This window comes from Capra hircus, chromosome 4 (genome assembly GCF_001704415.2).
Source record: "Capra hircus breed San Clemente chromosome 4, ASM170441v1, whole genome shotgun sequence".
NCBI lineage: Eukaryota > Metazoa > Chordata > Mammalia > Artiodactyla > Bovidae > Capra > Capra hircus.
The window spans coordinates 51,950,072-51,962,092 of NC_030811.1; the positions used below are offsets into that span (position 1 = coordinate 51,950,072).

General features: G+C 40.2%; 1 protein-coding gene across 1 annotated transcript in view; it reads right to left on the reverse strand.

Moving 5' to 3' along the window:
• The window catches only part of JAZF1 (JAZF zinc finger 1), a 331,833-nt gene that overhangs the window by 42,594 nt on the left and 277,218 nt on the right, over nucleotides 1-12,021 (reverse strand). The window contains exon 3 of the mRNA XM_018047096.1: nucleotides 7,643-7,839. Within this exon, the coding sequence (XP_017902585.1) occupies nucleotides 7,643-7,839 (197 nt within the window). The remainder of the gene's footprint in view (nucleotides 1-7,642; nucleotides 7,840-12,021) is intronic.

The window sequence follows — 12,021 nt, forward strand, 5'->3', positions numbered from 1 at the left end:
TTCCATTGTACAGATAGATCACAATTTGTTTATCCCTGTACTTGGAGACAGACTAGCTAATACTCAGGGCTACTGCAAATAACGCTGTCCTGTACATCCCTGCACCTGTCTTTTGTGGACATATACTTCCATTCCTCTTGGGTAACTACGCAGTGTGGGACTGCTCAGCCAAAATCACTTGTTTCTGAAGCCCTGGAGAACCTTTCTTAACCAGAGGTTTACGGAGAGACAGTATTAACGTAAGTAGCTGTTTCCATCCCTAACTTTACCTCATTAATCCTCATGGGAAGGTAGGCATTGTCTCCAATGCATACAGGAGGAGACCAAGGCTTGCAAAGCTTTAAGATCATCCATCTCTCAAACTGAAGAATAAAATTTGAATCCTGATCCCTCTGATGCCAAAAGCTCTCATAACTTTACCTCAATGTTCCCAGAGTTTCAGAAGGTGCTCCAGAACACTCCAGGTTTCCATAACTACACCCCCATCAACATACCTGGGTCTGCTTATGAACCCCCCGGCAGTCCATAACGATCATGCTCTAAAACTGTTTGCCGCCAATCACTTCCCCCTGATCTCACCTGATTCCAACTCTTTAGGAATTTACACTGACTTACAATTTCTAAGACATTTTGTGGATGTGAATATATTGCTTATAACTGCCTTAAAACAGTATGGAAAGAATGGCCCCATGAGTACCTCTATCTTATCTAACCAATAAACCGGTCCATCTGCGTGTCTGTCATGTTCATTACGTATTTGCTCCACATGTGTATAACCTGCTTCTACTAAGAAACGTAAATTCTAATCCATAAGGGCTACACCTTCTGCTTTTTTGTACTCCCAGTACTTGGAACAATGATTATAACAAAATAGATGCTCAGTAAATTACATGAACTGAGAAGATGCCCAGTCTTGGTGCTCTGGAAAACAGTGGCCACTCAACTGGGGATGACTGAACTTGGGCAAGGTTTCATTTAAATGAGCCTCAATTTCTTTTGTCTTTAAAGTGGGGTAAACAAATGGTGATTAAGTTTCTGTGAACTCTAAAGATAAAATCTACTAATATAGACTGGCACTGATTTGGTGTTTGCTTTCTTCAAGTCAAAAACATGTTTTGTTTGGGAAGGTCTCTTGCAGGTGGTGTAGTTGAGAAAAATACTTGTAATTACTATCTTGTTGCTGCTCTCCTACACTTTGAGTTATAAGAGATTATAAATAAGTAGCTGCATAAGACGGTGGGGAAGGAAGCAAAATTAGTGACAAGACGGGACCATAACTCTCAGGAAGCAGGATGAAGGTTTTACAAGTCAATCAATAAAGAAGATGAAAGGACAATGACTGGAACAAAGCAGTATATAAACAAACAAGAAAACAAGTCATAGGCCAGGAAAGGGTGTGTTGTGACCCTGAATATAATGTAAGCCAGATAGTAGAGCAACATGAAGTCATTCTCCAGCTTAAGTAAACACATTTATATGAAAAGGGAAATATAAATCAAGGCTACTTTCTCAATGGGAAGAGTTTAGGGAATGTTTTTTAGGCACTGTCCAGATATTCATCTCTTTAGGGCAGAATCCATTAGAAACACCAAATCCCGGCCTTAGGAATTTATTACAAGTAGGTCACAAAATTCAGTCAGGCTAAAATATTTAGTTTTTTCTCCTTTTCCACTGTTAAATAGGACAGGATTTATCTCTCTGAGATTTTTCCTTCTGTTTCACTCTTTTCTTTGGGGTGGGGATGGGGGAATTGTGTGAGTTTAGACCTTACTTCAGTTATCTTTTATTCCTTGAGATTTTCTCCCTTTAGTAAGGTTGTTTAGGTTTATTTTCTAAAAATAAAGGGATTGGGGGAAAGTTCACCTCAGCTCCATTCAGACAGAGCTTCTAAATGTTTTTTTTTTTTTAATTTTTTTTAATTTTAAAATCTTTAATTCTTACAGCAGAGCTTCTAAATGTTGAGCTAAATTCCGTCAGTTCTATCAGCTGTATGGCAGTAATTTCCATCTTGAGGGTGAAATTAATACTTTACTTTTAAAAATGATTTTGTTGTTTATTAGCAGCTCCTGAGAACTGCGAAGTTATAATCTGAGTAACTTATTGCCAAAGCCATAAGGGAATGGTGAAGATCTACTACCACGCCAAATAGCAGGAGACACAGGAGTATGAAACGAAATGACATAACGCACGACAGGAACTTAAACTACAGATTAACAGATATAATTTGTTACTTCATGATCATTATAGGCTGCTGAAACAGGAAAACAAAAAAACTGGTTTAATTTCCTTGGGTACCTTTCTCTGGTTTGATACTTGAATTTTTTCCCCCCAAGTGGGCCAAAATATATATGCAAATATTTTCCAGGAGAGACTATGCAGTGCTATTATAACCAGAAATTCAGCCAACTCTTTCCATGGCTTCTCCATTAAGACATAAGCAAGCATCTGTTTAGTCCCACTGGACTCACGTTTGGAGGCTAAGGAAGTAGATTACAGCAATCTTTCTCCAAGCAAACTGGAAATAGGCTAACCTAGGCAAGAAAACACACAGCTCTGACAAGATGGGACCCAGCATTTAAAAACAGTGGTTTCCCACCTCTGGCTGTAGGTTAGAATTACCTAGCAAGAGCTTCAAGAAAACTCTCAATGCCCGATCCATCAACTGAGTAAGAGTCTCGGAGTAGAGCCCAGGCAAAGGGAGGTTTAAGACTCCCACCATGACCAATTTCAGGATGAGCTTTAACAACTGGTCTGCAAGCCTGAATAGTTAACAACTGACTGCCTGGAGTCAGCTCCAACTCACCCTTGAAAGAAACCTTGAGTAAACTAAATCGATTAAGTTCTTCAAGTTCTGATCTGCTATCTGAATGGTGGAGTGGGTTAAAAGTGAGGGTTACTGTGAATAAGAGTAAACCACAGTTCCAATAACTTAATGACTTTTTGTGTTTTGGGTTTAGAAGTGTCAAGTTAGCAACTGAGGCAGCTAAGTGGCTGAAGGTCTAAAGAGTTTTTAAAAAGGTATTAACATTACCATATGTAAATTAGACAGTCAATGGGAGTTTGACATATGACATATGGCACCCAAAGTAGGTGATCTGTGACAACCTGGAGGGATGGGGTGAGCAGAGAGGGGGGAGGGGGTTCAGGATGGAGGGGACACAGGTATGCCTATGGCCGACTCATATTGATGTATGGCAAAAAACATTACAATGTTGTAAAGCAATTATCTTCCAATTAAAATAAAATTTTAAAAGGTATTAATCTGTACATGGGAATTAATAATGTTGTTTCAGTGGGGCTGGTGCTAGGATTAAGTAATCATACATAAAGCATACAGTAAGCATACATAGTAAAAAATCTAGGTTGCCTTTCCTCAGTAATTATTACTACTTTTAAAGGAGAATGGTATGAACTGTTTTAACACTTTATTTTCAGTGAATTCAATCATGTTTATCTTCACTTTTAATATATATGTTTTTAATTTAAGTATAGCTGATTTACAATGTTGTGTTACTTGAATTTTTCCCCCCAGATGGGCCAAAATATATATGCAAGTATTTTCCAGGAGAGACTATGCAGTGCTATTATAACCAGAAATCCAGCCAACACTTTCCAGCAAAGTGATTCAGTGATACACATACACACACACACACACATACACATATATATATAGATCTTTTTTAATTTTCATATTCTTTTTGGTATAGGCTATTACAAAACACGGAGTATGCTTCTCTGTGCTACACAGTAGGTCCTTGTTGACTATATGTTTTATACATAGTAATCACATATATCTTTAATTCTTTATCTCTATAATTTAAATCAGGGGCTGGCAACTATGACCTATGGACCAAATCTGTAAATAAGGTTTCACAGAAACTTTCCGTTTTATAGAACTCAGACTGTCCACTTGCAGCTCTATAGCTGCTTTCACTGCTATGGTGGCAGAGCTGAGTAGCTGACACAGAGGCCCCCGTGCCTTCATAAAAAACAATGTTGACCCATGATTTAAACCATTCAAAGCTTTTCTTAAGTGAACATTAAAAAATACATTAAAAAAGAATACAAAGCAAATAAAGACAGGAAATGAAAAAGTTGAGAAAAGAAAATTTCTCTAGAGTTTTAGAAATCACAAAATCAATCTTAATTCTAAGAATTCCTAAGACATACCTGAAACTCTATGATGAAACTGAGATCTGATTCTGTCTAGTCAAGATGGTATATTTTAAAGAATACTTTATAAGTGAACTTTCCTGCAAGATGACTATTACTTCTGCACCAGGAATGCATCTTGAATATGAAACTTGGAAGAGTGAATTTAGGAGGTAGAAACATGGAAAATTATTTATAACCTGGCAATGAAAGTGACTGAAACCACATTAGTCAGGCAAAATAAGCTGATCTCTCTAACTACAGGTAAAATAACATTTCAAACATTGAAAAATGTACACAATCAAAATTGTACAGGGTAGGGGTTTAAGAAACCATTTCCCCTGCTAATTTTTGATGTTTACATGGAATGTTCTTCAAGCAGCAAATAACTTAGCAATGATCTTGACAGACTGAAAATGATACATCTTTACCACAACATAAATTAATTCTCTCAGTAGGAAATTGCTAAAATAGACAAGGTGTCAGAAAGATTTCTTTATGTCTGAAGGAGAGGAAATGATTCCATTTCTTCCAAACATTCTTACATGAAAAATAATAAACTCTCACTTTTAAACTTTCTTTATTTTCATGGGGTTCTAAAACTCCCATTACTAATTGGGGTAGTCATAGTTATCTGGTACTGGCCATGAGTCAATCCATATTAGGTCAGGTATAAAACATACCCAAGTATAAAACTGTCCCCATAATTCACATGGCATATGAATAAATATTCATAGAAATGCTCAGAAAAGAGAATCGAAGAATCACACTACATTCTCGTGGCATTCCTTAGATTTACCAGTAAATGTCAGCAGAAATCCTGGAAAGTAAATCTTCACAGAAAGACATGTAAGAGAAACATGGTGGTCTATCTCAGAGAAGGGAAAAATGCCCACACAAATGAACCCAGTTCCTCCTGTATAGAATGATCTCCAGTTCTACTCCTGAAACAGCTAGTTGAAAACTGGACCACAGGGATGAACATTTACTGAATGTTCAATGCATGTGTGCACAATCACATTTAACTCTCACACAAAAACCTAAATAATGGGTATTACCAGTGATCTGTAAGGGGCAAAGCTTAGGCAGGGACTCTGTCTGCCTCCCACACCTATTCTGTGTTCAAAATGCCCAATCCTGATGGAACACAGGGTACCCTCTCAACCATGAGCCCACCGAGACGCCCCTAGAAAAAGAGCGCTGATAATCAGAGTGATGAGTTTGAAAGTTTTCTAAATCCTCCTCTTGGAGAATAACAATGTATTATATTAAAACCCTGTATTGAATAAACCAGTTTACACCACCCTTATGGGCAGAAAGTGAAGAGGAGCTAAAAAGCCTCTTGATGAAAGTGAAAGTGGAGAGTGAAAAAGTTGGCTTAAATCTCAACATTCAGAAAACTAAGATCATGGCATCTGGTCCCATCACTTCATGGCAAATAGATAGGGAAACAGTGGAAACAGAGTCAGACTTTATTTTTTTGGCCTCCAAAATCACTGCAGATGGTGACTGCAGCCATGAAATTAAAAGACTCTTACTCCTTGGAAGAAAAGTTACGACCAACCTAGATAGCATATTCAAAAGCAGAGACTTTACTTTGCCGACTAAGGTCCGTCTAGTCAAGGCTATGGTTTTTCCAGTAGTCATGTATGGATGTGAGAGTTGGACTGTGAAGAAGGCTGAGCGCTGAAGAATTGATGCTTTTGAACTGTGGTGTTGGAGAAGACTCTTGAGAGGCCCTTGGACTGCAAGGAGATCCAACCAGTCCATTCTGAAGGAGATCAACCCTGGGATTTCTTTGGAAGGAATGATGCTAAAGCTGAAACTCCAGTACTTTGGCCACCTCATGCGAAGAGTTGACTCATTGGAAAAGACTCTGATGCTGGGAGGAATTGGGGGCAGGAGGAGAAGGGGATGACCGAGGATGAGACGGCTGGATGGCATCACGGACTCGATGGACGTGAGTCTGAGTGAACTCCGGGAGTTGGTGATGGACAGGGAAGTCTGGCGTGCTGCAGTTCATGGGGTTGCAAAGAGTCGGACATGACTGAGCGACTGAACTGAACTGAACCTTTGTCTAACCCATCACACTTTCTCAAACTTATTAGGGAACCCTTTTCCTCAACTTCCATTTTGTGAAAGTCATATTCTGAAGCACACTTTGAGAAACAGGACTGCTGCCACTTCCCTTGATGGGAGCTGGATAAAACAGAAATACATAAATTCTAAGAGAAAATAAACATTTTCATCTACCATTAAGGGGCCATACTACTGAGGGAGTGATGGCATGATTCTGAATGGCTTCTTTCTGCTCTTAGCACGAACCAGAATCTTTAATACCATCCTCAGAGCCCCGGGCCCTGCAGACCTCCTTGGCCTCATCTAACAAACACCTCACCACCACTTGGTCGACCTTCAGTAACCTGGGACCTGCCAGGTTCCCCTTCATGGAGCCTTTGAAAAATGCTGTCCTCTTGGCTGGATGCTCCTTCTCTCCCTCTTGGGGAAGTCTTTCCTGATTCGGTCAAACCTCTCTCCCATCACTGAGTTACAAGGTTATAGTTATTGGTGTATTTCTTTGATGAATGCCTGTCTATACAGGAATGAGGGGAAATATAATCTCTGTTCTCAGATGGGAAAAAGAGGAGGAGGAACTTTTCCAGCCTCTTTCTACCATCTTCTACCACTGACCAGTGGATCTCTGACTTGGGAGAAGGTTCTGTGCTGGTCAGCTCCATGCCTGGGCACACACTGGTCTGCTCCTACACAGGCAAGCTTAGGAGGAATGTTTGGGAATAAGTTCAACTCAGGGAAGAAGTCAGTTGTTACAGATCGTAGCTTTATTCTACAGTTTAGCCTTATGCAGTAATAAAGTTGATTTTACTTTTTACCTTTGAGTCTTATTTTTCAAATCGCTTCCATTTGGGAGGTGAAGACAAGAAAGAGTGTTCCTTTTGGCCCCCTAGAATGCCAACATCTACTAGGCCTCAGCCCATCAGAAAGAACACGACTGGTCTCCTTGGGTTCACTACTGTAACTCAGGCCTGGTGCTAAGAGGGATTCTAAGTTTTAAAAATTGATCATTCTATCACAGAAAAGCTTTTAAACAAGCAAAACTAGGGAGACTGGTATGATGATAAGCCCCTATGTATATATCACTCAGCTTCAACAATAATCAACACATGGCAATAATCAACACAATCGATCTTGTTTGATCTATTTCTCCACTTGACTGAAGCAAACCCAAGACATTGCATCACTTTATATGTAACAAATGGTAAAGGCTTGAAAGCATGTCTATAAAACCATTATCACATGCACATTATAAATGATAACTTATTAACTATATCTTTAATAATAAATAGATGAATGAATCAACAAAAGGTCAAAGAAGAGGTGGATCTCAAGCAAGATCTGTGCCTGGCCCCCAGTACAGCACGCACATATGCACGCACGCACACACACACCCCTTAAGGGCCAACCTACTCACCAGTTGGGGTGCTGCTGCGGAATGAAGAGGAGGGAGTGATGGGCGGGGTCACTGGGGGAGTAAGGCTTCCGCTACTGTGGCGAGGTGGCGTGGACACGTTCCCTCGAGACACGGAGCTGGACAAAGTCAGCGAGAGCTTTGGCTGGATCTTCTTCTTCAGAGACTCCTGCTCTCGGCGGGCAGCATCCGTCATGAATCTGTAAGTGGAAGAGACCATTTGTGGAAACCCATCTAGAGAGCAGGAGGAATTCTGACTGCTAACCTGAGTGCGACAGATGCTCCCCCCTGGGGTAGGGACTTGTTCACAGGTCAGTCCCAGCTTCACAAACTCAGAACAGCTGCCCTGTTCCTACACGACAGAATCATCTTCTAGCTCCCGAAAGCTCCCTGGGCCAAGCCTCTGTCCTCACTACAGTGCCTTCAGCTACAGGACTGCCTGGAAGGTCCTCTCAATCCTCAGGAAGTACACCTGCTCTCAAAGTTCCCCAACCACTGTCAACTAGAGAGGCCTTCCTTCATCTGCAGCTTGGTAGTGCTTATTGTTTGTGCCACTGAACATACGTGGCTTCGTGAGGACTCGCATTCTTTTTTGTACTCTTGAGTCTCAAACAGGTTATCTGGCTTTTTAACACTTTCTTGGTTGCTTAAAAGTCTTGTCTCCCCAGCTACTAGCTGAAAAGAAAGGACTTAAGTTCCTATAATTGTTACTAGCATGCTGCCAACCACATCTTAGCATACATTTATCAAATGACCAAACAATTCTGCCCAAGAAGATTCAATAAGAGGGAACAAGCGCAGTACAAGGAAGAAGATCACTGAGAAAGATCTGTTTTTATGTCATGATTGTATTACTCATAAAAGGGAAAGGTGACTTTTTTCGATAGTTTCACTCTGGAAACTTCAAAGTTATATTCTTTCAACACTTCTCTTAACTTAGTAATATTCAAGCTTTGTTCTTTTCTCCCTGTTTAATCTAGCATTTTATGAATTCACATGAGATTCAAAAGCACTTAAGAAATGGTATTTCCTCCCTAAACAGCAAATGTTGTCTATGTTTTTTGAAATTGGGATGGAAAGTCTAGCGAATAGAGTTTATGAAAATATTTAGGTAAATAAAGCATACACTCATGCCCACCACCTATGCTAAAAACCAGATCATAACCATACCTCTCAAGTCCCCTCTGTACCCCACCCTCCCATCAACTGTGTTTTGACTATTTTAATACAATTCATCATAAACTAATACCATTGTGCTTAGACATGGTATTTTACCCAACACATTTTACCTTCTGCTTACAGAATTCCTTTATATTGGTCTTCATTACACTACGGCATTTTAGAAATCAACAGATAGTTCTCATGCCTGGTTTAAAGTTTCCAGTTGCTCAAACACACAATGAAACAATATTACAATAGTGTTAGTATCTTAAAATGTCTACTTTTACACTTGGAACATGGATAGCATATTTCCTGAAGGGCCTTTGCAATATAATCTATACGTATAAACTGGATTTTATTTGTTGAACCAAACCATAATAAAGCTATATGCTTTGTCTTGAGCTCTTATGTTTTTGTGCTACAAGATGGTGTTGACTGAAAAGGGAGAAAGGAGTGACAATGCCGACCAGAACTGCTTGCACTCGGTAGCCAGGTATTCATTTATTTTCAGATATAAAGTTGGTTCTACTGCTCTTAAAACTGCTTTTTCCTCTCCTCATAAACCTCTGCACTTAAAATATGGACTGTAAAGTAAGGAACTATGCTTTCTTTTATTATTTAAGTACAACTGCTAACTGCATAACCCACTCCAGTGTTCTTGCCCGGAGAATCCCAGGGATGGGGCAGCCTGGTGGGCTGCCGTCTGTGGGGTCGCACAGAGTCGGACATGACTGAAGCGACTTAGCAGCAGCTAACTGCATGATGCTGACGTCTACCTTACTCCAAGTTTCTTGAGGATGCGCTGCATTTTTATGGCTCTGAAAGCACCAGGTTCATGCCTCATGCATAGCTGACTGGGAATCAGGTCAAAGAGTGCACAGAGAGTGTCAGAAAGACAGTCTTGTAAGAGAGAGAGACTCAGAGAGATAGAGGCTTAGCAGTGTCTTCTCTTACTCTGGTTAAAAAGTATCAATAGCTCATGGTTTTTATTGTAAAATAAATACTCTCCTACAGTTCAGATATAAAAACAGCTATAAACAACCACAACAACCTGCACACACATATCCCTCGCCTTCACCCCGTCATGGGTTTGGTCAGCTACGGACAGCCATTTATTTTTGGCTTGTATCTGCTAAGTGCTTTCTAGAAGCGAGAACGAGGCACCATGTTAAAAGCATTAAACATGAAACTCATAAAACACTTCTGCCAATCCTTCTCTCCCTCCACCCTCCCTCCTTCTCCCTTGGATTGGTGGTTATGTACTTGCAGCTATACCCATAAATCAAGGCAACCTCACTATACCAAGATACACAGCTGCAGAATTTATTCCCGGTGGCAACATACACACGGAGGGGCATAAAAATGCCTGTAGAACACTGGATAAAATTCACCAGTTTCTCCCTGGTGGTTTTGCACTGTTCCTCTTTCATTTATCACCCATGACTTTACCTATTTTTTGGAGACTTATTTAAACCCTGAACTTTTCAAGCAGTGTTCCATCAGTACAGCTATTTGTCAAAAGATGGGTGAATTCCCAATGGCCAAAACCACTTGGGGAGACAAGTTAATAAAGGACCTGATGAGGCAGAATGAATAAAGGTTGTCTGTGACTGTGGTCTAGACTGGACTCAGGTAAGTTGGCTCCAAGCATTTTCCATCTTCAGGGGCAGCTACACTGTGACATCCTTGAAGGACCACAGCCCAGACTGTTCCATCATCAGTGTTAGACACATTCCACTATACTCCTAGGGGAGATGGAATTCAGGCTTGGGAAGTCACACCACCCTGCAGGGTGATGAGTTTTTCCCAGTGGATACTGATTCTTACATGATTGGTGATCTTTCCCAAAGCCCTCAGTAACTGCAGCCAACATGGGGTTTAGAGCAGGAAGGAAGCTGGGTGAGACAGATCACCTTGTCTAGCCTCCTCATTTTTCCTGGTAACTGGGAAATGAGGGGAACGGGCCTGTGCAAGGTCACTTTGCTGGCTGATGGCAAAGGTGGTATTTGAGAAGTCAAGCTTTAGGACTGAATCAAAAGCTCCTGCTCTGCCAGGCTGCCTCCTACACATCAGAGAACTCTGAGCTTTCTTGTTTTTGCTGCAGAGTCATGGTTTTCAAAGCTGAAAGGGGTTAAAGAGCTGAAGCTTAGGGCCTGGGAAAATGCAGGGGTTTACTTGTTGGAAGTGTGGCAACCATTAGAGTGGAGGTCTTTATTCTCTCAGCATCCAAGTTCTGCTGTGTTGCGCCCCTAGGTTCTTGGGGTCTTGGATTTGTAGCCTCACTGGGCTGTGATATGGGGAAGGCTGGCTGTGCCCACCTCCCTGAATTCTTTCTGCTTTGCAATGGGAACTGTAGCAGTAGCGTGCTAGTGTGGGCTCATGCTGGCTTGTGAGAGTTGATCATTAAATTTTTAGGGATTTAGGCCATTTGATAAATATACCTATTATCAAAAATTAAATCATGTGAAGTTAAAATTAAAACAAGTATTATTAAAAACAAAGATAATACTCAAGATTTATTAGTTCTTATTGTTTTCTCCCATTTTACTATTATCTATGCTATTGAGGTTATTTACATTAATAAAGTTGTATCTGTTTGGTAGAATTACTATATATGCTACACAGCACGTTACCTCCCTGCTCTGTGCAGTGATGTAATGTTGGTAGCCTGAAACTGGCCATGATGGAGTATTTACACCATGGAAATTGGCAAATATCACAAATTGGGGTTTTTCCCCCCACCCCAAGAGTCAACTGTTAAACATTTACCAATATACCTACAGTTATCATTATTATTTTAATGTGGGGGAAAAAGCATTTGAACCAGGCTCCTTGCCTACCTACTACAGGAGCTAATCAGGGAAGCAATGAAGGATGGATAAGGAAAGTTTCTTTTCCTTTTTAAAAGTATAAAAATAAGACCTCTCATTAAAGAACACTTACAGAAGATTTTTCATGGATTTGTCACTTGTGCTTAAAAACATTTAAAAAATGTGGTAGTACACACACAAATTGACAATACATATTTTAAAGCACAGTTTAAGGAAGAATAAAATGACAATCCATGTACTTACTACTCAGCTTATGAAAAAAATTTATCAGAACACTGGAAATTTGCAGATACAACTACAGTTGATTTTTCAGGGTATTTTCCTTCTGGTATTACTTTTATACACATAAAGAGAACTGGATATTTCTTAAAGGGAAAAAAAAAGTCACTT